This window comes from Chaetura pelagica, unplaced genomic scaffold (genome assembly GCF_000747805.2).
Source record: "Chaetura pelagica isolate M959 unplaced genomic scaffold, ChaPel_1.0 scaffold46, whole genome shotgun sequence".
Taxonomy (NCBI): Eukaryota; Metazoa; Chordata; class Aves; order Apodiformes; family Apodidae; genus Chaetura; species Chaetura pelagica.
The window spans coordinates 5,216,514-5,243,475 of NW_009954102.1; the positions used below are offsets into that span (position 1 = coordinate 5,216,514).

Here is a 26,962-nt window from a genome sequence, read left to right on the forward strand (position 1 = left end):
GCTCAACCTCACATACCCCTTGGGAAGGGGAGGAGGACAACCTGCTAAACATGTCCTACACAAAAGATCTGACCCTGAATGGTTAGCCAAGCACTGAACAAAGAACAGAAGATGAGGAGATTCTGCGTATTCCTTTACTGTCCATGTACAGCTATTTATATTTTGAAACGTCTTGCATCTTTCATTTATTCCTTATGATGACTTCTGTGCAAACATTAGAATAAGGGCTATTAAAATATCCCTAAAACCATCCAACCACCACTTAAGGTCACTGAGAGCATGACTCTCAAGTATTCTGTGTTCTGGAACCACCAGGACTCAGTTGTATTTAAGAGACCTGTTGACAAACCTATAACACCCTTAACTGATGGGTTTTTTATCCTTGCAGGGACCCTGTGCCAGGATGTGCAGCTACACCAACAGGAAAAGTGAGCTTGTCAGCACAGCCTATTTGGCCCAGAGAGCTATTTCAGCAGCCTAAGAGAAGAAACATCTGACTGACCTAAGTTCACCAGGGAAGTCTGCCATTGTAGCTACAACCAGCAAGGCCCAGGAAAGACTGGGTACAATGCTTGGGTATAAAGGTGGGCCACACAACAGAGTTTAAATTTAGGGAAAAGCAGAATTTTCCTAAGGCTCAAACCTATTAGAGTAAATAAAATCTGCCTGCTCCCTTTCAAATACCATTACACTTGATTGTCTAGAGAAGACAGTGGGAGAAACTGCTTTTCTTCAACAGAAACATTACAACACTCAGATTAAGAAGTCTTTAAAATATAACAATGTATTTTTAAAATGATGTTCTATCTCCATGCTGGTCCCTAGCCACATCAAAATTTCTATGGGACAATTCCCTAATAATTTCTCAAGAATACTAGGATAGTTCTGCATTATATTTAAATGAGAGCAAACAATAACTGAAGGAAATCCTTTGAAAGTTCAACCAGCACATTTTAAAGTATTTCTTTGGTTTCAGAAGAATAGTACAGCACCAGCTTACTGCTAATACAACTTACCAGCTCAGACTTCACACCATATGAAAGCAGCTGAAGTCTGTGTGACAGTATTTGCACAATGCTGTGCTTGAGCTAAAAAGCTGTGCTGCTTTTGAGCAGGCCCTGGACTTCAAGCACTTAAGATTCTTCCTGAAGTTTCCAGAAGCAAATGTTTTTATATCACAAAAGTGTGGCAAAGCCCAGCACAAAGATTATATATAAGCTAGCTTAGTTGAAATACTCAGAGAATTTAAATTGGTGGTGAAGTCACCATCCTTGGAGGTATTCAAGAAACATGTAGATGAGGAACTTCAGGGCATGATCTAGAGGCTGAGGTTTTAGTGTTTTTGTTAGTTTCTGTTGTTTTTTAGCCCATCTGGATTTAGCTATGCTACTTTGTCAAAACTGAGACTTTTATCTCTATGTAAATAAAATCCCCAACACTCAAGGCATCATTTTAATGATTTAGAGATGTGTAATTGAAAGAATGTTAGGTTCAAGCTAAATGCAAGATTTTGACATCACAGCCACATTGGCCAGAGACATTTAAAAAACAATTATTTAAAATAAAATAGTGAATGGGTTACTAAAAATCTCGTATCAGATGTAATTTAGCTTAAAAGAACACCAGAAGGGTGAATAGTGTAATTTGTCCAGGTACCATGAAAAGCCACCCAGGGTAAATATTTCAGCTCTTCAATCCAAGCTGTACCCTCATTACCAGGTTTCTGAATTCTTCTGAAACAAAGCAACAATGTTGATCCCAGCTGGAGTGCACACTGGCCTTACAGTCTAGCTATAGGCAAGTAAGAGGCAACCTGACTTCTGGATGTGTGTCTTTGTACTAAGGAACCTACAAATGATGCCTAGGGAAGAAAACAAGTGAAGGGGAAAGACTAGTTTTGTAAAAGGAGCAACTTTTACATTAAGATGTGTTCCCAAACATCATGGGTATCAGGGGTTGATATAAAAGCTGGTTTAATCACAGTGCCCCAGGATGAGAAGTAGAGGGAGCAGAAGTGGTGGTAATTTTCTCTGGGGAGAGAGGCCACAAAAAACCTGGTGAGTGTGTGTGTCAATGGACCAGAAACCTTTACTGTGTTTATATGCAAAAAAGGCAGAGAAATTTTTGACCATCAGGTATATATTCCAGCATTCAGTTCCCAGTCTGCTGCTGCTGCTTTTCAGCTTAATGTATGTTTTGATATAGGTCTTGTTTCTCAGAACTGGATGAAAGCAGGATCATTAGGGGCTAGGATTCATGTATTTACCATAGGCTAGATGACCTGCCAATGCCAGAACCTTCTTCCTAACCTGTGGTTGTTTTTACTGATTTGAGAAATAGTTTAAGTGTAATCATCTTTAACTTACAACAGTCACTTTTTTTGTACTTCCTAGACTCAAGCTAGTTCTAAATTTGAGCATAGTATGCCTGCACTGAGTCCCAGACTGTGTTAGCCATCAAACATCAGCATCTTAAATGACAGGGGAACATCTACTAAATCTAGTATTTTTAGCTCACCAAAGAATAAGAGCTAGCACTCTTACTGTTACACATGATGTGGCTGGTAACATGCTGGCTCTTTGTAGGTTAAACTGAAACGTATTTGAAGTACTTAGTACTATAGTAAAGTATTCAAAGAAAAGAGTATTTAAAGCCCCAATGAATTGAGCTGATGCCTGGAACTCTTGAATTCCAGTTCAGAAGAACAGAAAACATACCTTTGAAATAATGTAACAAAATTAGTAACAAACAAAAAGTGGCTTACACTGCTGACTTGGATCAGAATCCGTGGTCATCTTCACATAATTGGAGGGGAAGAGACCTGTGACACCTCCGATTTCTCCTTGCCACCAGTCAGCATCATCTTTGTTCAAGACATTGATAAGCTGCCCCTTGGAGAAACTGAGCTCATCCTCATTGTTGGCCAGGTAATCGTACATGGCTATCACCTGGCACACTGGGAAGAATAAACAAGCACAGCAGAACACTTACACAAGCATTCAGACTCTTTGTTGACTGTTTTACACAACCACAGGAAAGAAACAACAATTTCACATACACTGTCACATAAGAAAAATGTCACATGATCTAATCTTGATATGGGACTGTCCTCCCTTTTCTTTTACTTTTGTTTTTTAATTGGGCCAGACAGAAATCTTTATTTCCACATCATGTATTTACCTTCTTACACAGAAAATACATTCAGTTAGTATAGTAACTATTGACCTTCCAAACATTTGATTATCAAGTGTGCTTCTATCTCTTTTACTGGCTCAGAAAACAAAGTGAATTTGATTATCTTGTAGCTGGTAACTGTGAGAAAAACATGATAAAGTAAGAGGAAATGTGTGCTGGCTAATTGTCACCTGCTGGTTTACTCAAAGTGAAGTTTTGCCCAGTAATACCCAGCAAGCTGTTGTATGAGCAAACTGTACTTTTGGAGAAAAGCACAACTTAAGCTCATCTTCTGTGAAATAACCTCATGTGTACCCAGCCATTTCAAATGGAAAAATCTAGTGGAAATTTGATGCTCCTTGTCAGGAGCAATGCATGTAATTCCAAGGTGTTTGTCAATGACTGCTAGTTTTCTGTAAGATTTTCCTAGCATTTGGAAACATGGGGTTTCCAAATGAGAAGAGTGTGGGTCTTCTGTGAATTCAGCAAAATTAAAAAAGCTCTTGCCACAGAAGCTGGACTGCTGATCCTCACAGATTTCCAGATATAAACATGCTTCTAGGACTGAGACTTTCTGTTGTATGATATGTAGAGGACAGTATATGCTAGGGAGGGATCCTCTGAAGAACTGTTTTGATTAATAAATTGTGGAATTTACCTTTCTTGGTTAAAGGCTGAATGGACATGTCTGTCAAAAGACCCAGATTCTGACTAGGGGTTTACATAATAACGTAATATTAAAAGTTATGTCATTTAGACCAGTATCTGAACAATTGAAGCAGTTACATAAATCCTCTAAATGAAATATCAAGGAATTTTTCTTTCACCTGAGGGAGCAGCAGATGTGGTTCTTTCACTGCTTGGACCCAGCAATTTCACATGGCTGGCAGGGAACCATCCTTTCTGTCTCTTTTTCCCTCTTGCCTGCAAGTGTTTAAAATGGTTATTACACAATTAAGAAAAAAAAAAAAGTCTATAGACCAGAAAAAAAGGCAACACAGTTTTGCCAACAAAAGAAAAAAAGTCAGGATTCCAAACACCAACTAAAAACTGAATAGATCTCAAGAGGAAAAAATCTGGCTAAAGGGTAAAACAACCCAACTAAAATAAAGCTGCACCCTTATGTGCTCTGGCAAATATGTTAATCCAAAATTTTCAACTGCAACTACTTATTTCAGAGCACAATTTAATTGTAGGGCTGAAATTTCACCCTACAAACACTCCACTCATGCCTCTTATCAGGAGTCTCTGATGAGATGTCCAGAATAGAGGTATCTTGACCTAGGTATTTGATAACACTTCCCACCGAGTACAGTGTGAGAGTTTAAAAAGATTTTCCTCATTTTTTATTCTTTGCTTTTTCAGTCCCCTGGGTAAGATGAGCTCTGTGCACAGTGAAAGAACAAACACACTTCAGAGTACACCAAAAAGTCTACATGTAAAAGTTAAGATAGATTTTAGAAACCCCTAACTGTGAGTGAGCTCTACTACAAAAAAATACAATTTCAAACTAGCAAGAATTCAGAGTTTCACAGTTTCCCTTCCCTCACTTCCATTTTTTTTTTTCTACTTCTGTATGGCTTCTTCCTGAATCAGCACTTTTCTTAAAATACCAACTATTCATTGTTATCTGTATTTATTTTTTGCACACACTTTGGGTAAATTCTCCACTATTATTAATTCCAAGAAACTCAGTGCAGCAATTTTTCAGCTTCCTCATTGTGATCTCTCTTCCTGCATCTGTAAAACAGGCTGGTTTTAAAAACAGATGCTGAATAGTTACATCAGTCCTGTGCTAACTGTTGGAGAGGAAAGATAGATGTTAACAAGAGTATTTACTCAGAACAGAGTGTGTGCAGCTGCAGAATAACTTGGGAAAGGCCAATTAAACAATATTAAGAGGATGTAACTTTCTATTGTGCTGTTCAATCCCAGTATTGAAAAGAGCATTCAGTACTGGAAGCAACGTGTTTAAATTCAGGCTAACTCTGCAGAGTCAGCTAAAATTCAGCTAAAGAAAAGGGTAAGACAGACATAAGGTCATGATATAACTTTTTGCATTGGTTGCAAAGATGAAGGCTATTATTGACAAGATCCATGAAGCTCCAAAAGTAAAAATGTTAAATATGATTTAAGAGGAATGCCATGTAACAGGACCTTCAACCCTTGGGACTATAAATTCATCACTAGGTGGGGAAGGAGAAAAGTGGGAACATCACCCTTTACAATAAACTAGCTTCCAACTCCAATTTCCAATAATTCCTGTTCTTTCCTTAGAGTAATTTTACAATTTTATGTTTTGCCTATTAAATCCTAACCCATTTACTAACTGCCAACATCCTTCTTCCTCCTCCCATGCATGTTAATTGACAGTTTTACCATTTTCCATGACCAAACCTCCCCAACCAAAACAAACAAACACAAAAAACTCCAGCAACCCAAGACTGAATTAAAATATTTTTGCCCCAAGATAAGTACACAAGATAAAAATAACTTTCTACTCAGCTTTTAAAATATTATACTTAGTAGTTTTATCAAATTAAACCCAAGATCACCTCCTGGCCATTCATGAAGTCACAATTATTATTTCTCCTTCAGTAACTACCTGCAACTCTCCTTGCCACCATCCACTAGCATTTTTCTTCAGAATAAGTATTAGCTGTCCTGGAGCAAGACTGAGCTGTTCAGTTCCTGATGCAGCATAAGCAGTAGTAACCTGAGCAATTTCTGAAAAGATAACATATTAGTTGCATTTGTTATTTTTTCATTACAGAAAGAGCTATACCCACAGACATATTCTGGTATGTATCTTGCAGCTAAGCACAGTAGCCAGCATTAAAACACTGCAATGAACCTAAACACTCACAGTCACTTAAGAAGCAGTCCCAAAAGTTCAAAAGTTGTCACACACTTACCAGGTTTCTTATTTATTGTTCCAGTTTTGCCAGCATTACTAGAAACCTACAAAGACACAACAATCATTTGTTAATGTGCAATAAAGCCAGCAGATTTTACATCAGCTTCAAGCATATGCACAGAAAAGCATGTGGACATTTTAATTTTGAGCCTGTATTTAACAAAATACCATCCTGTATGGGGAGAAAGACAGTGTGACACTGTGGCTAGAGCATTGATTTAGCACTCAGGCTACATATGCTTTTCTCTTCTGTCAAGGACATGGACCTCTGCTTAAAATCACAACCCAAGGGCTAGATATCAATACCAATAATACAAGGGAACTGGGAGAAAGCATCGTTCATTAATGTTCACAATATGAACTCACTTCTTGATCCTTTGGTCTGACATAATTGGAGGGGAAGATTCCAGTTCTGCCATCAATGCTCCCAGTCCACCATTCCCCTTCCTTTTGGGTCACTAGGATTTCCTCACCTTCCGTGAAAGTCAAGTCACCAGGCTCAGAGCTTGAATATGAATAGAGTGCAACATACTCTGTGCAAACAGCACATGGAAAGAAGGAGACAACAGTTTCAGACAGGAGGGTAAAAATACCTCAGATGCAAGTAAAGGTATGTTTGATATCAGAGTTAATCAGTGAGCTCATAACACGGATCATGTCTTCACAAATCTGCAAATCAATCTACCTACTTGCTTGGTTGCAATCACATCTCCCCCCAAGCTTACAGCTCTGAATTATGGGTACACAATTTTGTACAGATAGAGGAATTTGGCACAGGGAGTTACTGCCCTGTGATCATCCTGCAGATCAGCAAAAGTCTGTAGACCACAGCTTGGAAACTCATCTTACCTCTGTTGTTTCACAGCAAGCATGGATATTCTACACCTAAACCTGATTAAACCTATTCTTACCTGATTAACACAGCAAAAATTAAAAACACAAGTGGAATTAAAATATAAGTGTGGAAGCACAGAAATATGCTAAATTAAGAGGCTTAGCAAGTGCTTGCCACAAATTTTTCTCCAGTAATATTTATTTTATTTACTCCCTACTGATTAAAAGACAATGATTGACACTCATTAGACTCATGTATCTACGGTAGAGCATAATGCAATGGAGAAGAGCAGGAAGAGAACTTGGCCTATGGGTATGAGATACTTACATTTTCTGAAAAAAACCACTAATGCTCAAGCAAAAGAGTTAAAAACAAAAGCATAAACCACATCAAATTACATATTTCATGCTGTCTTACCCTCTGCTGCTGTGTAAGACTGTGTATTAGGCTTTTTGTTTACAGCTGCATAAATAGCTTCTGGTCTGCAGAAAGAAAAAAGAATGTTTTGAGTAGCTAAAAGGCTGATCAAGAACAAATCACTTTATTAGGATGAGATTAAGCTCACTTTGGTTATGTCAAAGTTGGTATTGCCTCTGAATTAATTGCAAAGACTTCCCTGACTGTCAAATAGTGACAGGTATTACTGATATTTAAGATATGAATGGCATCCAAAAGCACATCAATTAAAAAAAGTAATGTGGCAAAAGACAATAAGATATATTAGCAAATTATGCTATGCAAAGGAAGGTACAAATTAAAGATTTGTCTGAACTCTCTCATTCTGGAGAATTTCTAAGAACTTTTATCATACTGCATGAAAAGAGCAATTCACACACAGTGGTGCAGCCATCCCAGCAGTGACCGGGCTTTGAATTATTACCTGAACAGCATCAGAACAGACATAATGATCTTTTCAAATAAGGAAAATACACTGTTTCTGCACACGCTGTGCCTTAGGAGCTTCCAATTATTTGTAGGTCCCTTAGAAACTGGCACCTTCAGAGGCAGAACACAACTCCACTGCAGGAGAGCCGACTCAGTAATGAACCAAAACAAAGTCTGGCACTCGATGAATAATCAAACACCACTGAGTTTTTTAAGCACTCAGCCTTGGAAGACTGTCTGTTTACACAGTAGTGAGCCCAACATCACTTGGCTTGCCAGAATGAAATAACGAGAGCCTGAAACAGCATGGTGTCAATTGTAAATGGGATTTATATCCTGCCCTTTAAAGCACTGCAAGAATTTTGCACTCTAAACCACCTCTTCTTGTAAGCTGTTAAATAAAACAACAAAAAAAAGCAGCACTTACTCCTCTTTCTTCATTTCACTCCCAGGTAAGAGTTTTACATACGACTTTGGAAACCAACCCCTTCCTCCATGTACCTCCCCAAACCACCAGTTTTCCTGCTGCTCCAGGACAGTAATGATATCATTCTTTGAAAAATTCAAGTGGTTATCTTTTTTTGCAGTCCAAGAGCAAAGTGCTTGTGCTTTTAAGTTCTCAACAGGCTGTCCCTGTAAAGACAGAAGTGGAGATGATGATTGACCACACAACCCCAAACTCGTGCATATGTTAAAGATAAACAAAAACATTGATGTCTCTTCTAGTGAAGTTTAAGCAACTTCATTCCTGAGTGATGGCTAAGTATTAATTTTAACATTGATGTATGCAAGCTGTTCATTGAGGAACAATCTCTCAACTCTGCTTCTTATTTCTTAGAAATGTCTTGTATGTCTAATTACAGGTGAAAATTATTTTAGAATTATGAAACAGCCTGCATGAGTCTTCTTGCTGAGTAGTCCCTGGAAACATATGGAATTACGTCAATGCACACTAGTGGAACATCCAGACTAGATTCTTTATCCTCTAGTCTGTTTAGAGCACTCAGTATTAGAGTTCTGGTTTGGTTTGGGTTTTCTTTAGATCAGTTTCATTAACATGAATCTAAAACACAACAAGTTCTCCACGCTCACACAATATACCTGTCCATGAATGGGTGAAACAGATCCAGGGGACACAGTGCGAGTAAAAGCTGATTTCTGTTGCCATGCTGTATTAACATTCAGGCTAGAAAAAGCTATGTTTTGGTAATCAGATTCTTCTGCAGATTTACCTGGTGAAAGTGGTCTGCAAATTGAAAACAGGCATATTTAACATATAACAGTTTCTATTTAAATAGAATCACTTTTTTTTTTGCATGTGTGTATAGCATCGAGAAAACAGACACTCTCTGCAATGCCAAGTAGACTATCAAATACTTCAACTTTCCAAATGAAGGCTTTCACATAGGTTTTTCAATAAGTTTTCTGCATTTGCATTTTAAAAAGAAACACCAAATGAATCTATACAGCACATGATGTGTGTTGTAGACCATTAGCTAAATTTAGAAAAAGCAATTTTAAGACAAACATAACAAAAACTCACTCTGAAGCAGCTGAGGTAGTAGATAATGACACCGTAGGGGGAAGTAAGGCTTTCTTAGGAGATAAAGATTTTTCTCCATCTGGTAATTTTTCTACATAATTGCATGGAAACCAACCAAACTGTCCTTGAAAACTCCCATAAAGCCAGCCAGGCTCTCCTGCCGTTTTTTCATCAACCTATGGATGGGAGGATAAAGACAAAGAAAACAATTAGCAGAGTGAAACAGGGTATCTAGTGTGTCAGCACCTGCTGGGCACTCTCAACTGAACAGTGTGAGCAGCACTCATACAAAGATCAACATTTTCCTTTGCTTCCCTTTCAAAATTCAGCTGATTTTGCCTCGTTCAAAAAACAGGGTGACGATGCAACTGTTTTTGGACCCCAGTAGAGACAGGCTTTAAAAACATTATTTCCCTTCAAATGGGCCCTGAACATGCACACGGGGGATCATGTACTGTACTTGGAGCCACTCTGGGTTTCCAACAATTACAGTGCATGTGTTTTGCCAAATGCACAGTCCTGAGGCAGCAGCTGGGGAGCCTCGCCAGGCATGACAACAATTGCTGCAGTTCTGCTTACAGACAGAATTAACTGTGTCATCTGACTGCCTCCAAAACCTGCCCCAAAAATCGGTTATTTCCTATACAATCAAGTAAGGTTGAAGCCTCCATTATGCTGCAAATTAGCACATTCATCAAAATTAACTACAAATTAGCAGTGCATCACACACTATCAGCTAGGTAACTTAGTTGAGGTTTGGGGTGTAAGAGGAGGAGGTGGCTGTGAGCCTCTTTCTAAAATAAGTTATCAGTAGTTAAATGACACAGTTATTTATATCAGAGAAGAAAGTCAAAACAAAACCTGTTTCCCTTGTTCCCTCTTCCATGCTTCATTGGTGTGACAATGCAAATAAATCATTTAACACTGCTAAACTGAAGGCTAATACTTTGGTGGTTTAATATACTGTACCACACTGCTTTGTAACTTGTCCCTTATTGCTTTTAGTCTGCATGAGGAGGAACCATATTCACTTATATATTAAATACAAATTTAGTAATTCTATTACCACAGTTGTAAATCAATTTTCACAAGTCCACCTGAATGCATATGCTTTCAAAAGTGGTATTACACAGAGTAACACAGGTTTCAGCTGAGAGGCCAGAAGATTTGCCAATCTCATGGTCCTGCTCTAATAGCACAGACAGTATATGCAGCTAAATCCAGAAAAGTGCTACAAGAATGGACAAAGAATAAACTACTATAGATATAGGCTCGCCTGCCTGAGGGAGCATTTATAAAAAAACACCCAAAAGGAGGCAGAAGTCTGTTAACAACACATTAGAAAGCAGTGTGAAGATTCAGAAGAACCTTTCATATCTACTTGTTAAATAACTAGTGTGTTTAACTTGAATTGAAATGCTACTAATAATTTTGTAATTTTATGCAGCTATTCATATCTCTATTTTCTACACTTGTATTTCAAGTAGACACTTAACAGCCAACCTGCACATGTGCAACAAACTGCAGCAACTACATCATTCCTGATAAACTAATTTCAGAAAGTTTATGCTTAGACTTGACTATTGTCATTCTAAACAGATTCTCAACACCTCTAGGATGGATAAGATCCAAATAAAGATTTTAGATGAACTAATCCTAACTTTCACCTGTTAAAAAATAACCAAACAAAAATGCAAATTTAAATTTTGAGTAAATCTGAAAATATATCAAAATAATGCTTTTGACACTTCAGATCTTTGTGTGTCTCAAGGCTGGGGAAGTGGGGTTGGGTTTTTACAGGTTATATGTCAAAGGAAAATCTTACCTGAATTATATCCCCAGTATTAAAGCTCATCTCATCGTGATTTCTTGCTTCAAATGGATATAATGCTCTGTAATTTACCAAGGCAACTGAACTCCTAGGCTCTGAGACACCAACTGCATTGCCTGAAAGGGTAAGAAAACTACTTACCATTTTGATGCAGCTGAAAGACAGGCACTTAGCTGGAGCCCCACCATTCTAAATAACAGGTAGGGATGTAAGAGAACTGTTGTTGCTCCAAAGACATTATGCAAATACCAAAGGAGATCACTAGCTATGGCAGGCTGATAAGAACCCATACAATGCAAGAGTTTAACTTGCTAATCATAGTAAACAGAACACAGGTAATTAAACACATTGTCTTCTGAAGCAAAGAAATGACAACTTGTCAAATCGCTCTGGCTAAGTCTTGTTTAACCCAATTCTAATTGTCCAAGTTGAAAACATATCACTGTCAAGTGTTCAGCAGCAGGTGGAAAGATTTTACTTGGAAATCTAAAACACCACAATTTCTGTTTTCTTCATATCTGTGTTCTCCAGGTCTGTGCCTGATGTGGCTAACAGCGAATGTTTTACAAAGTAGAGCTGAGGTGTACAAATACAGCACTGTTCTAATCTGGTTCTTGCTGAAGTCAGTGGTAAAAGTGGCTAATAACAACTGACAAGAAATTAGGAAGAATGGAACTGATCAAAACTGCCTTTGGCAAAAATATTGTTAAACCAGTACTTTTCAAAGTCCCGCAGATAGTTAGGTTTACTTCAACTTTTTGGTTTTTAATAAGAGGCACTAAGTTATGCAGAAATAAACTCAATTTCAATGTTAATAAATCATCTCACTGAGTATTATGTGCCCATCCACTCAGAACTGAACAAAACTCCATATTAGCATTTTGCTTTAATGACAGAAAGTGCAGCCCTTAGGAAAAAGCTAAAATATTACTGTCATCAGCACCTGTGATTTGTTGGTCAGGGTCACTGGAAGATTTGTCACCTGGATTATAGGTACTGAAAACTCGTAAAAGTAACCTAAGTTAAAAGGATGATTTATACCTTACTTAAGACACAGAACATTGCTGAGGTTTTGCAATAATATTTTAGACAAGAAGCCTGCCATAGTGTCACATTAGCAGTAATATTTCTAAAGAAGCAAACAACATAAACTTAAAAAAGAAAAAGGAAAATAAGAACCATTAAAGCAAAACTCTAACAGACTAAGATTACCTTCATTTTTCCAGGGTGGTTTAAGGCTTTTCCCCTCTGTTGCTTTCAACAGATCTGCAAATTTCTCATTTATGTTTAATTTAGAAGTGCGTTTCTCCACCTCTTGAGAGTTGGTCACTTCTTTTCTCTTCCTCATCTCCTCGTTCTGCTTACGCCTCTCCTCAGCTTCTTTTGCAATTTGTTCTTGCCTTCTTCTGTCTTCTTCCAGTTGCCTTTGCCTTTGCTGTTCTGCTTCCTTCAAGATCATGGCTTGCCTATTCTTCTCCTCCTCTGTACGGAGCTGTTTATTCTCACTTTCTCTCATCAGAGCAAATGCTTCTTCAGCTTTCAGCTTTTCTTGGACTTTTTCCTCCATTCGTTCTTCCTCCAGTCGCTTCTTTTTCTCTTCCTCTTCCCTTCGGATGTTTTCCTGCCATCGGTTTTCCTTCTCCCGTTTTGCTTTTCTGAGACAAAAATGGGAGAACATTCAGATAAGAATGAATGAGATGGGGTTCACAGAGTAACTGAATGGACTTTCAAGCTCAATTGGGTCTATGATCACAGAATCACAGAATATGAGGGGTTGGAAGGGACCTCTGAAGATCATCAAGTCCAACCCCCCTGCCAGAGCAGGACCAAAAAAACTAGGGCAGATCAAACTCCTTTTCTCTCTGGGCAACAAGTTCTTTCACAGGCAATCACGCTTTACCTTAACATGAGTGCCAGGGTATTTCATGTCTAAGTAAGAAATGGAATAAAAATCTTGGTACAGAAACACTGCCACGTGTTTGCTTGTGCTGTGCCTCCATGAGCATTCCTGTTCACCTACACCCTGATGAGCAAAAAGTGACTGAACAAAAAATATAGTTCCTACTCAGTCTGAAGTGCTTTTAGGGCAATAGGTCAGATTTTTTGAAGGTCAGCAAAAAATGGCAGGAAATATAAAGTATTATATTACTTATTAAAGGAGCTACACTCTTACTAGCAAAAGTCACTACTTGGTTTATCTGCATTATAAGGCTGGTTTTGTTTTGGTTGTTTATTTTTTATTAAGATAAAAACAGATTGGAAAGAGGAAATTCAAACCATCTTATATCAGTGGTACTCCATATAAAACATTTTCTCTAAGGCAACTCACTAGGAGGTATTTTTACTGATTAGACCTTCTGCTTATTACAGTCAGTGTCTTCACATCACCACAACATCTGTTTGTTTTAAAAACTGCAATGCTGATACACATAGTACCTTGCAGCCTCATCTTCCAGTCGCTTTTTCTGTGCAAGTTCAGCTCTTCTTCTTTCTACCTCTCTTACTTTGTCCTGTTTAATCCTGTGGAGCTGCTCCAAGGCCAACTGCTGTGTGCTGTAACTTTCTCGCAGGTCCTAATGAGGAAAGACAACAAAGTACATCAAAAGGAATAAAGCCAATCTTCTGAAAAAAACATCCAGGCATTTTTATGCTTTGTGGACCAAGTTTTAGTAAAAATGGACAAAGTGATATTAAGTTACTAATAGTCCTTGGAGGTCACTGTAAAGAAAGTCAAATCAATAGAAGTATAAAAGCAGCTGGCAGCTTTGCAAAGCCTTTGATGTAACTTCGGCTTTCAAAGAGCCCTTCCAGTCACACACCTGCTGGAAATGGCAAATGCAACAGAGGAGAAAATGTAAAATTGAGTGTTTGAATACAACGTTATCTAAGGACACAGAAGGCAATGAAGCATCTTTTAAATAACTCCAGGACACATCTGCTGAGGAGGCAGACCAACTGAAGGTCAACAGAATACCATAAACCCAGGATCCATCCCTTCAGTAAGGTGTTCACCTTTGCAATGCTGTCTGAATCACCAGTCCCACATTTAAATCAGAAATACTTCAGACAAACATCCAGCAAGCTTACTCCTGGGGGAAGCAATAGCCTAAAGACACTAACTCAGACTGGAGTTTTCCTGTATTTATGAACTTTTGTCTTTCACACACATCCTTCCACCCTTATTCCATCTCCCTCTGATAACAAACGTTTCCACAGCAGAAAATGAGCGTGAATCTTTTGGATAATTAAATTTACAGAAGAAAAAAAAATCAGCAACAGAATTTCTTTGAAATTGTACTTTATCAAGTCACAAAATATCTGTAAGATACTACATTATTTTTTCTTCGGAATCCTATTGACACAGACTGGACAAAGCAACAGGTATCCTCTGGCCTTTCATATCTGATCTCATCAATGCAAACAAAGCCCTTAAGAATGATCTGTTCCCACTACAGTATGTGCCTCTACCAATAAGAATTCTGCCTAAGAGATACTGTGCTATTTATATGTAAAGGGCAACATAACCAGATTTCTGTTTAAGTGAAAGTTTCTGTAGCAACAAGCTAAACCAAACAATTGACTACTATTTTCCCCAAAACATATTCAGCTGAAAATACTTTCTCTTCTCATTTTGCATAGAAATTGAGGATCACTATGGAAACAAAGCTGCATTATAAAAACTCTTGTATCTTTGATTTAAAGGTCAGTGAAATAATTCTGAGAATAATTTATGAGGAAAAAAATATCTAAGTTGGATTTTTGACCCCAGCAGATAAAAGTAGTGTTGAGGAAAACCAGCAAGTCTTAGTACTGGGTTAATCTGGAAGCTTAATAGCATTGCATTTGCCATCTCATAATGTCATATTCTGTGTATTTGATGCTATTTCTAGATTCTTAAACTCAAAGAATGCATTAACCTGACTCACAGCTTAAGATGTAGGGATACAGGCATTGTGAGACAGGTAGAAAGCAAAAGAAGGAAAGGTAGGAAAAGACACTGTTTCATCTAAGACTTTTGCTTGCTGTTACTGAAACTAAAAATGAAAAATCTCCAGAAAAAACAACTGAGTGAACATAGCCTGTTAATACATAAAATGGCTATCAGTATTTTGCAGTTCAGCTTTATAAGCAGGTAAGAAAATTTTAAGTCTTTTAAAGGAAGGAAAAGCTAGCAGAAGGAATTGATTTTCTTTTAGGGAAGTTTATTGTACATCCAAACAGAAAGGGTAAGCAGAGAAAAATTGCAAAATAATTAAAAACCAAAAGAGCCAAAGATTAGAAAATAACCTTAAGTAAGAGGAAGAGGTTGTTGAGACAGCTTAGCAGAGACAAAAGGCACTGAAGAACAGAATCATCCATATTCTCACACTGTAAGATAAGGCAGATAAAAAGCCAATTAATCTTTGCACTGTATTTTTAAAAACATATTTTAGGGAAGACTAAATGGTAGATGCAGCCACAGAACACAGCAAGCCATGCAACAAACAAGTAACCAAAACTGCATGTTATATGTAGCCATTGAAAAAAAAAAAAAAGAAAATAAACTCTTATTAAACATTTACATATTTTCCTTTGTGTTCTTTGTACTGGAGACTGCAGAGCCATTACACTGGCACAGCATAAATCCATTACTTAAGAATAATAAAGTTCATATCAGTGCCAGTAGGGAGTAAGCTGGTAACTCAAGTTAAGTGGATGCATGTCACCCTGCCTGAGAGCTGCATGCATTTTTAGGCAAGTCAAGAGTAGCCTTTGAAATAAAAATGTTCCAGACCAGGTTGGATGGGGCCCTGAACACACCTGGGAGGTGTGGGAGGTGTCCCCACCCATGCAGAGAGGCTGGAACTAGATGATCTTTAAGGTCATTTCCCATTCAAACCATTCTATCATTCTCTAATTCTATGATAGTGGTCAGTATTTCTTAACTTCTACATAAATAAGTGGCCCACAATTACTTGTAGGACAGTATCAAAGTCTGCTACCAGATCTTGTACAATGTATTATGAAGCCTTGTATTTCTTTCAAATAAGTTAAATATTCAGTCCACAATTAAAAACATGTAGCAGTATAACCTTAGTACCATAACAAGAGAAATTGTAAGAGCCTGAGAAACCTCAATTCTAAATCAAAATGGATTCTAAAAGGTAAAAGTTGAGACAGAGCAACAGTTGATTCATGCAAAGCGTTGATTAGCAAGAGATTCATGTTTTATTGCATTAACAATAGTTTTAAGTGCATTTCTCTTAGATTACTTACTCCAAGAATGTCAGTAATTCTTATTTGACATTAGAACTTGGGGAAAGCCTTTTGGAAGCCTGGTAGAAGTGCTACCATTTTTGACTGGATGGAGAAATAAAGATGCTGCTTACTGGTGGAAGACAAGGTATTCAAAGACTGCATGTACCTTAAGCTGGCTGTTGAATGCATCCATTTCAGCAAGTTTAGAAGCAGTTTCTTTCTCCAGGGCATCTAGTTGTTCCCTAAGTCTTTGGCATATTTCTTCCTTTTCAAGGGACTTCTTGTGCACGGAACTGATTCCTGTATCTGCATAAGACAAGCAATTTTACAAGGATTTTTTTTTCCACTAATTATTTTATCATTTTCCTAATATACATATGTTCCCAACCTCTTTCCTCACAAAATTTCCTTGATTTACCTTTCTGTTCTTACACAGCAGAAAGAAGAAATGGCCCCAACACCTGAGACACACAGGCATTAAATGTAATAGATACAGAATAATTGGCAAGTTGGTTTTTTTAATATCAGACCAACTCATAGCAGGCTTTTCTACACAGGGAGTTCTAGTGTGGTGTGATGTCATGTAAAGACCAGTCTAAAATTTACATAAATTAACTCCCATGAGTTTACACTACCAAAAAAAGACAAGATATAATAGTATATGGGGACTGCATAGTCTGTGTAAATAAAGTATCAAGCAAAATCTGTGTATTCTTGCAAAAATGTGTTTATTTTCCCCTTATTTAGAACCTAAAGGAAATAATGGAATGCAGAAACAATGATGCTAAGATGGTAGTAACTGAAAAAAAAAAGGAAAGTGAAGGTGATATTAACACCCCTGTATCCCTCAGCCTTTTTTACAAGTGATGAACAAGAGAGCAACACACACCAAAGAGAATTCATTTGCAGGCACTTACTCTGAGTGTTTTCAAGTTGACCGTTTTTAATTCTTTCACTTAACAATTGTCTTTCAGGAACTAAACAGATTAGTTTATTCTGATATTCCTGTAGATATTGAAGAGAACATAGCAAATTTTTTAAATTGTTTGTCAATCAATAAGTAAAAATGGGTGAATTTTCAAACATAACATGGGTGAAAGTTATCATTATGGAGTAGAAGCAAAAATTACTTCTACACTCTCTATAAATACTATTAAAATGTAATTATTTTGATCCAAAAACATTAATACAAGCAGAAAAAAATCCTGAAAAAAAACCCCAGACAAGGTAAAAGTGTGAATATTCTGATGAGAGTGTTTAAGTTGACTGCCCCAAGCCTAATATAAAATGGTAACTTCCTATGACACAATGGAACATGAAAAGAGATGTCCTGATATGCGGGAGCATTACACAAAAATATAGTAGAGGATGATTTCTAGCAGTCAACTGATTTGAAGTAATTCATGCCTTGCTATTCAAATTGAGAAAAAAAAAGCAGCAGGGTTTAATTCAGGCCAAAGGCTTACAGAAAAACATTCCTCATAAAAACTGAGTCTGGAGCCACAAAAGAATTCATAATTAAAGATAAGTCACTATTACTGTTTCACATAAGAACAGCTGAGGTGTTGACTACTGTCCTCTTTCAACTATCATCTTGCTGTAGGGCATTCAATAATTTCTTTAATACCACAAATAAAACTAAAACATATGTAGTGTTGATGGCCTTGCTGATTTCCTGTCTCCACTATAATCCAACCCATTCACTGTTCCTCCCTATCAGCATGAATTATTGACAGAAATACAGAAGTAAAAAAGCTGCAAGCTTAACAGGAAGTCACATACCTGAAGCTGTTGTTGTAGTTGCTTGACCTCCATAATTCCTTGGTCATATTTCTTATCTAATGCCTCCAGCTCAGTTTTCTGAATTTGGTTTTTGCTTCGAATATCTTGCAATCTGCCTGAGATTTGCTGGTGTCTGTCCGTCTGGAAGGAAAACAAAGAGAAATTACATCACACACAGCACGTAGCACATCTTCACTAAACCTGTGAGCAATCAGTTACATGATCAACTCTTTAAAAGAACACAAAATATCTGCTTCAGATTGCTCATGCAAAGCAGGGTGAAACTCCCGCTGGACAATTAAGGTAGATTCTAAGATTTGCATGCTTTAAAATACTGCATCTCAATACGTGTAGTGAAATTTCTGTCTTACCAGAGCTTCTAACTCGAGATTAAGGCTCTTCTTTTTAGAGGTCAACTTTACAATTTCTTCTTGTTCCCTGTTACGTTGATTAAGAAGTTCTTGGCGACGAATCCTCTCCCATTCCAGTCGTCGCTGGCGCTCGAGCTCTTGCTTTGCTGCCTGCAGAAAAGTTACATTACCTTAAATGACAATGGAAATGCAGAACTCTGAGATCATGATTTAATATAATGTGCTCTGTTTCTAACTAGCATAACAGCAATACCTCATACTGTCTTTTTGTAAAGTGCTCTTATGTACTTCAGCATCAAGGAATGGACCAATCCTGTAAGATTCTTCATGTCATGCTCCTAACTCTGAAGTAAAGCTACATAATTCAGACAGGAAGTCTGTTTATCTAAGAATACTGCCCACAAATAAGCACATTAACAGATAATTCCTCATGACCTCCTTTGAATATTTCACAGAACTACAAAAATATGCAAGCCTTCTACATGTGTTGAGACACCAAGTAGAAGCAAATTTGTCTCAAGCTCAGTTGTGAAAAAGTTATCAGCTATGAATTCAGTACAATCTTGGTTGGTATATAGATTTTTGCATAAAACCAAGAAATCTGTCCAAGAAAATCTCATCTGTCCTATGAAGCACCTGGAAATCTTCGACCTATATCAACGCTTGTTGAATTTCTAACAGAGACAATGTTTTCAGCCAGAAGTGATGCTCCTTTCAAGACAACCTGCCAGTTGCCACGTGAAGTGGCAGAACCAAAGGCAGCACTCAAACCCTGAATGCTCTGCCAAGGGTACACTTTATGCATGTACACATGCCTTAAAGCATTAAAAAATAATTTCAAGAAAACAACCTCCCGCCTTTCTATTTCTTTCCTCCGTTCCTCTTCCCTTTGCCTTTCCAGCTCTCGCTGTCTCTCCAGCTGCCTCTCCAGTTCCAGCTGTTTCTTCCGTTCCTGTTCCTGCCGTTCCCTCTCTTTTCGCTCTCGTTCTTCTCTCTCTTTCTGAGCCTTGCGTTCAGCCTCTCTCTGCTGCTGCTCCAACAGGACCTGACGGCGTTTTTCCAGCTCCATGTTTCCCCTCTCATAGTTGGCTTTCCTTTTGTCCTCAAATGTCACTAAAACAAGGAAAGGCAGTTATTTCTGTCCTGTGCAAAACACGACTCTCAAACAAATACCTCGGTTATGCTGCTCAAGAGAGACTCTTTCTTTTAGGCAGGCTCAGGCTGTTGGGTCATGGATGATATAAGCATCTTGCATTTGTTAAAGTATTATTTTTCCTTTCAAAAATACCTTTAGATTTTCCCAAGTCTGTTCCAATTGCAAAAAAAAAAAAAGTTGTAATTCAAGACTGACCACAAAAATGACTTGAGTTTTAGAGGAAACATAAAAGAACAGCTTTTATAAGCTAGGAGAAGATTATCTTCTGTTAGAAAGGTTTTCCACTGTGCAAGAAACACTAACAGAGACAGAGCTGAAGTTTTTCAGGGTGTTCCCTGTAAGAGCTCCGGGAGGTAAAACCAGGGGAAAACAGAAGAGGACCAAGCTCAATTGCTGCAGTTTAGGATAAAAAGAGAGACAAAGGAATGGTTTAAGCTCCCAGCAAGTCACCTCTTGCAAAGTGCATGTAAGAGATCTTTGCTGGTAGCACCAGGCAGACACAGCAAAATCTACATTATGTGCAAACTGCATCTAGTTTTCAGAGAATTAAACTACCTCGGAACCTCTTGTTTCCAAAATGTCCAGAAAAAAGTAATAGCAGGAACTTTCAACTGAAGAAAAATGTGCAGTAGTATGGCAGTGTGTGGCCGTGATGGATTTTGTTTCCAAAATACATTATTAATCAGCACACTCTTCCTTTCCTACAGCTAAAAATAGACCCTATTTCTGCCTTCTCAGTTCTGTTAGATGTAATAAGCTGGCTACATCCACTTAACAACCTTCCTAACATCCAAGTTAAAAGGGATCGAGCTCCTGGAATGAAGCTCCCTAGGGATTTTATTACGGTTTCCACCTCCAACAACAGCTCTATATATTAAGACTGTGAACCCCGTTTTACCTGGCTGCTTTTTCTGTGGCTCCTCCTCTTGCACAGGCAGGTAAGATGGCAGAGTTCCATTTATATTCTCAGTATATTTTCCACTCCTGGAGGGTAAAAAGCCCCCAGCATTATCAGAGAAATAACACAGCTGTTTCCTTAATTTAAAACACTTCCACAGAAAATATTCTATGTTTCACTGCCTTGAGTGATATACCTGAAAGAAGGTGGAACCAGTTCAAGAGGCAGAGTTAGTGGTAGAGGTTGTCCAGCTTTGGCCATATCAGTTAGGTGCATGGCTAACACAAACTCGTCAGCTTTCAGCTGCCCATCTCCATCAATATCAGCTAGTGACCTGCACAGTTTTAACAGAAATAATAAATAGAAACAAATATCACAATCACTCACAAATGATAGCTGAAAGAATTGAATGTAAACAAAATTTTTAAACTAGAAAATTCCCATGAAATGGTCTCGTAAAAATTATTACAATTAATAACATGAACAGCTGATAAAAAGAGGTATTATTCTGTTTCACAGAATCATAGAATGTCTTGGGTTGGAAGGGAGCTCTAAAGGTCATCTAGTCCAAAATCCCTACAACAAGCAGGGACATCTCCAACTAGAATAACTTGCTCAGAGCCCCATCAAGCCTGACCTTGAACGTCTGCAGGGATGGGGCCCCCACCACCTCTCTAGGCAACCCAATCCAGTGATCCACCACCCTCATATTAAAGAACTTTTTCCTAAAGTCCAACCTAAATCTGCCCTTCTCTAGCTTAAAACCATTACCCCTTGTCCTATCTTCACATGCCCTGGTGAACAGCTCTTCCTCAGCCTTCTTATAGGCCCCTTCCAGGTACTGGAAGGTCACTGTAAGGTCCCTCAGAATCTTCTCCAAAATGCACTGCTATTCAGGTGTTATAAAATACAGCAAAAAGCACAGGAAAGATTAAGAGGCATCATTTACTGCATCAGCAAGAAAAAAGCTGAGATGAGAATCCAAGACTGTTCTTAAAGAGATCAAAATGATTTAAAAAAAAAATTATTTTATTTTACAGCAAAGGAAAACTTGATTTAAAATTACATCAAATTCTACAACAGGAACCTTTGCTTAGAATTATTTTTTCACCTTGTGGCTCCCTAACAGTGCAGGGAAGACATGAGGACGAAAAGGATCACCTACCCCCTTCAAAGGAGAAGATAAACCATACAATCAGATCACTGGCCTACAAAATGCTTCCCACAAAAAAGGGGTGAAGGGGGAGACACGGGACAGTAAAATGTTTCCAGAGAAACAGGCAAGAAAGCAGGAACCTTTCTAAAAGATCCATCTGTGTAGATACATTGCAGGAATGTATCCTTAGACTGCACTTAAGCAAGTGGTTAATAAAATAAGTGCTCATAAAAAAAAAAAAAAAGCAGTTTAAAAAAATCCACTCAAACCAAAAAGGAAGCAACAAAACAAACAAAAAACCCAGCACACACACACACACCAAAATGAAAAACAAAAGCAGGACATGATGAAATGTGATTTTTATTATGTTCACAGACCAGCACTATTCACAGCACCATTATTACAGTAAGCACCATGAATACAGGGCCCCACTAGAAATATTACTAATTCCTTACTTTGGGCAAAACTGAAACTTGAGCTGTTAGTCATCTGTACACAGGTGCACAGACCTGCTCACATTGGCTAGTGACACTCCAGGCTAGGAGCCCAGGAAGAAAACAGTCACTCTAAGCCTGCTTTATTTCCCCATAGCAAGGTGCAGGAATACAGCCCGACTCCCCATTTTTCCCTTTACAGCATGAACCAAACAAGCTGAACAAATACAATACTGCAGCTTGCTGCTGCTAGAGACAAACAAATTATTGCCCTGGGAGAAAGAGGAAGAAGAAAAGGAACTCAGAGATTAAAAGCACCGAGTTATTGTGAATTCTGCTGGGCCAGTATATGTATAACATCCTAGTTATGTCTGAAGGTGGAACACAAACCACCATATTTAGCAGGGCACATTCAAGCCTTCAGACACTGTAACCATTTCCAGCACCAAAGTAAAGGCAAGTCTTAAAAAATGTGTAATGTGCAGACACCTTTACGGGAACTGCAGTAAAATTGTAAAAATTAAGTAACCCTTCAGTTTTTTAATCTTTCTCCATATTTTAAAACTAACAAGCTTGTGTTCAGAATCCTACTTCTAAAAGGAACAAACCCTCATCTCAGCTAAACTAGGGCATTACTGAATCAGAAACTAAAATAAGTATCTGTGCTATTATAAAGAGTTAAGCAAACAAACACAAAGAGGGGAAAAACTGTATGTCAAGGTGTCTTTTGAAAATGTGACTTATGAACAACATGTAGCTTAGTTTATGATTTTATATCTATGATGTCCCTTCACCATTTCTTGTTAAATAAAGTACCTTTATTCTCTTAGCACCATAAGACATTGAATTAATAATCAGTAACTAAACTTACCAAATAGTAGCCAGCTGAGTCTGTGAAAGGTTTGATTGCAGAAGTGCATTCCTTGCTTGAAATCCTTAGTGAAAGTATAAAAGATTTTAATAAAAATAACCACTTTGAACAAAGTGACACGTGTAGCAAAAAATGGGTCATGAACTAGGACATGTTTATTTTTAATATTAGTCTAATCCATTTTCATCAGTGGCTGACAGCTGGCTTTACTCCCTGGCTTAGTAGGCATTACAACCTGAACACAATAAAGATGTAAGTGTTTTCATGTACTTTTTTCCACTTAGAACACCTGACAGAAAAACTGACAAAAAAAAAAAAAAGGATATTTATGGTAATCCACAAAGCTGTTAGAAAAGCACAGCTGACTGTTTAGCTGAAGCTTGAGCTAGCACACTGGAACCCTGTCAGCTTTCCTTTGACGGCAAAGAACCATATAACTTTCTAGGCAGGTTGATGAAATCTTCAGCCCAAAATCAACTGAAGAAGACAAAAAGCATTGAGTCCCTTTTTTGAAAGAGAGAATTGTTCTTTTTTGAAGGCAAGGATATTGAAGCAGAGGCTTGGTAAGTACTTATTCAAAATGGCAAACCTAGTCAGCTACAGATATACATACTGACTTTACAAACTGCTTGGCCAGTGCTTTACTTGCTGCAGTACAGTGAGCAATCCAGTATTATAAGAACGTTCATAAAACTCTACTCTCATCTTAACTTGGTATGAATTCTTTTAAAACCACCACAACATGGCACAGCACAAATGTCACTAAGGGTCAAAAAGGAATCACTCTCTTAAATTACCTTTGAAAAATTCCAATCAATGCAGTACTGCAGTGTCTTGCCCAAACTTATTCATTTGTAAAGATAAAGCCCAAATATCTAAGCAATTACTGAGATATATATATAGATATAGACATATAAGCAAGTACATGGCACAAAAATGACTGTGAGATGTCCCCCTTTTACAAAGTTGCAAGAAAACAGTCTCAGTCCAAAGACTGATGCTTGAAAAATGACTGCTGATTTCCTGGAGCTAACTTTCCCAGTCTTATGCTTCTCAGGCTCTTCCAGTCAGATCCCACCACTGCTGCCCTTCCCTTTCCCCTCAACTGCTGCTGAAGGTTCCTCAGTCTACCTGGGGAAACTGCTGTCTCCTTAGGCAGCTCCAGGTCTAACACAGAGCCCAAGCCAATAAACTGATGCCCAGTCAATTCTTGGCTGACCAGAACCAGTAGCTGAAACCTACACTCTCCTGCAGAAACCTCAATGTCAACAATTTCACCTTCTATTCACATGGAAGTGAAATCACAAGTTGGATCCCTCGGCGGGTGACGTTCCTGAGCCAGAAAATGCTGCAGATTTTCCCCCTCGATATCAAATGCCAAACTCACCTGATAAATATCCACTCATACTTTTATCAAGACTGTTAAATTTCTGTCTATATTTTAATCTGGAGGCCTGAGGAACTGCCCAGTCTGAAGATGCAATCTTTGGTGAATTTCCAGCTAGTGAAGCACTAGAGGAAGAATTTGAACTGCAAGACAATAAAAAAATAAAATATATTTTACAAAGATACATAATAAGTTACTTGGCTTAATAGACAGGCATTGGAACAGAAGATATATAGCATCTTCCAGTAACATGAAACAACTTCCACAAAGTTTTACCTCTGCTAACTTGCTATAAACATTTTAATCACTAATACAGAATTCCATTGTGAAAGCAGGGACAACATATCTAATGAGAAATTATTGAATTCAAGGTCATGTTCCCTTGGTATCATGGCCACTCATGCCACATAATTCATCAGTCCACCACAGCAAAATAATACTACAGGAGACTACAGGAAATAATCTCAACTTCCACAAAAAATGTTTACAAGGGTTGTGAAGCATTGGGAGGTTAAAGTTAAGTAACTCCAAGAGTTACTTAAACAAATAACCATGAGCATAAAAACCTAACTGATAAATGCACAACCAAAAGCAGCCTCTAAAGCTGCTAAAGTCACTATATTCCACCTCACTATATTCTTTTTATTAGTGACAATGACAGGCTGAATGGAGTTTTTCCAACTCGTTCTGCAGAACAGCACTTCTTGGAGTGTTTAGTTACACTTACAAAAATTCTACTGGAAACTCTCAGCACTTTCAGTGTGTCCCATCTTTGGAGATGAGACAAAATCAGGTACATCCTGCCTGCTTTATCCAAAGCAATAAAGAATGCTGATATAAGCAAAGGCTTTTAGGCACAATGCTGGATAGACATCATTTGCATGGAATTAGGTAACAAGATGGTGAAAGTACTGTCAACAGTAACATTACACCACCAGCTAAGGAAAGCTTTCAGAATAAAAAACAGTTTTAAAAAAGGTGATGACAGGCACACAACATGCCTGCAATCATCTTATCAAATCTTCGCTAGCACCAAGGGTCTGTCTGTGCAAGGAGCCCCAAGTCAGATGTGTTCATCCCAGATGTGTCAGCAGCAAAGAGGTGCAGGCTCTTCTGAGTCCCCTTCTGGAACTGAGCTGGGGCTGAGATGCCCTCTGGACTGTCTTTTGGAAGACTCTTACCAGGATACCCTACTGGACAGATGAGCCTAGTCCCTCACTTTGTCTGTGGTGAAGCTCTGAAATCAGTGCATTAGGGCAGCTGATGACAAAGATTCATAGTCTTCTATTATTCATAAAACAAATTCACACATAAATATTTATAACCAAGACTATTCTTACATGCTCGCTAATTACATGGTGTTCTCTATTATGAATGAGCACATCAATCCATAAACATTGCTTTTATAACCACTTTGTAAGTTTTACTTCTGTTTACCAATGAGGTACATCCCCTTCTTTTTGGCACTGCTTTCTCTCATTTAAACTCCTCACCAACTTTGGATAGTTTTGTCACAATTTTTGAAAATATTGTTTTGATATGCACAATGAATAATCTCTTTTCAGACTTGGTATGTACAGACTAATTTTTAATGAGTATCTTTTGAAAACAGAAATGCTCCAGAAGTTTTGGAAGGCATATTATTCAAGTTTAATATACAAGCATTTTAAACTTAACTTGCATACCTGCTAGATCCTAAATCGATTAGTGACTGTGCCTTCTGGATGCTAGTACCACCAAACCCTCCTGCCATGGGACCTAAAGAACCAGTATGAGGCAGCGCTGAAATCAAAAGAAAAACAAAACCATAAACTGTAAAGCAACCAGGTCAAGGGCAGTGATTTGTAATAAGCTCAAGGCTTTGACAGAACTAAGAAAAGCTAATCAGTACCTCGTTGTTAAGAATCACTACTTAAAACTGATTTAACAAATACAAACATTGGAAAAAATACAATTTAAAAAAAAAAAACACAAAAAACTCACATTCAAATATTAGCATTCCTTTCTGAAATTAGCCATAGAGAAAAATCAGATTCACAACTCTGAAAGGGAGTCCTGGATTGGACTGTACTTACTTGAAGAGAAAGTTACGGACAAAGGCTGCAGAAGGCTGGACGTTCCATTTGGCAAGGAGGAGGTACTGACAGAAGGCACCAGGGGAGCAGGGATAACCAAAGGAGGAATGGAAGTCATGGAGGTCAGAGACATGGGAGCTAATGGTGTGATTGTAGACACTGATGTTGGCATGGACAGATTTGGCATACTACCCATTCCTAGAGCAAAAGCCAACAATTCATTATTTGATACTGCATAGGCTCCAGCAAGAAATCAGCTCCATTATACTAGGCAGAAACTACACAAAGCAACCTGTGCCCAGAGGTACCATGAGCTTAAACAGATGCCCAAGAATAATATTTACTTCTTCTCAAAAGCTTAGACAAGACAGCTTGAAGAAGTAAATATGCTGAAGAACATGAATTAAAA

General features: G+C 38.0%; 1 protein-coding gene across 1 annotated transcript in view; it reads right to left on the bottom strand.

Moving 5' to 3' along the window:
- ITSN2 (intersectin 2) overlaps positions 1-26,962 on the bottom strand; it is a 53,603-nt gene that overhangs the window by 19,424 nt on the left and 7,217 nt on the right. Inside the window, exons 5-28 of the mRNA XM_010002419.1 lie at positions 26,554-26,751; positions 26,164-26,260; positions 24,479-24,621; positions 23,092-23,155; positions 20,827-20,964; positions 20,631-20,716; positions 19,427-19,689; positions 18,577-18,726; positions 18,206-18,346; positions 17,341-17,428; positions 16,590-16,729; positions 15,473-15,553; positions 13,622-13,758; positions 12,398-12,840; positions 11,180-11,301; positions 9,355-9,530; positions 8,913-9,057; positions 8,239-8,444; positions 7,344-7,408; positions 6,458-6,624; positions 6,090-6,135; positions 5,780-5,901; positions 4,002-4,098; positions 2,765-2,956 (exon numbers count right to left, since the gene is read on the bottom strand). Coding sequence (XP_010000721.1) covers positions 2,765-2,956; positions 4,002-4,098; positions 5,780-5,901; positions 6,090-6,135; positions 6,458-6,624; positions 7,344-7,408; positions 8,239-8,444; positions 8,913-9,057; positions 9,355-9,530; positions 11,180-11,301; positions 12,398-12,840; positions 13,622-13,758; positions 15,473-15,553; positions 16,590-16,729; positions 17,341-17,428; positions 18,206-18,346; positions 18,577-18,726; positions 19,427-19,689; positions 20,631-20,716; positions 20,827-20,964; positions 23,092-23,155; positions 24,479-24,621; positions 26,164-26,260; positions 26,554-26,751 — 3,507 coding nt within the window. The remainder of the gene's footprint in view (positions 1-2,764; positions 2,957-4,001; positions 4,099-5,779; positions 5,902-6,089; positions 6,136-6,457; positions 6,625-7,343; positions 7,409-8,238; positions 8,445-8,912; positions 9,058-9,354; positions 9,531-11,179; positions 11,302-12,397; positions 12,841-13,621; positions 13,759-15,472; positions 15,554-16,589; positions 16,730-17,340; positions 17,429-18,205; positions 18,347-18,576; positions 18,727-19,426; positions 19,690-20,630; positions 20,717-20,826; positions 20,965-23,091; positions 23,156-24,478; positions 24,622-26,163; positions 26,261-26,553; positions 26,752-26,962) is intronic.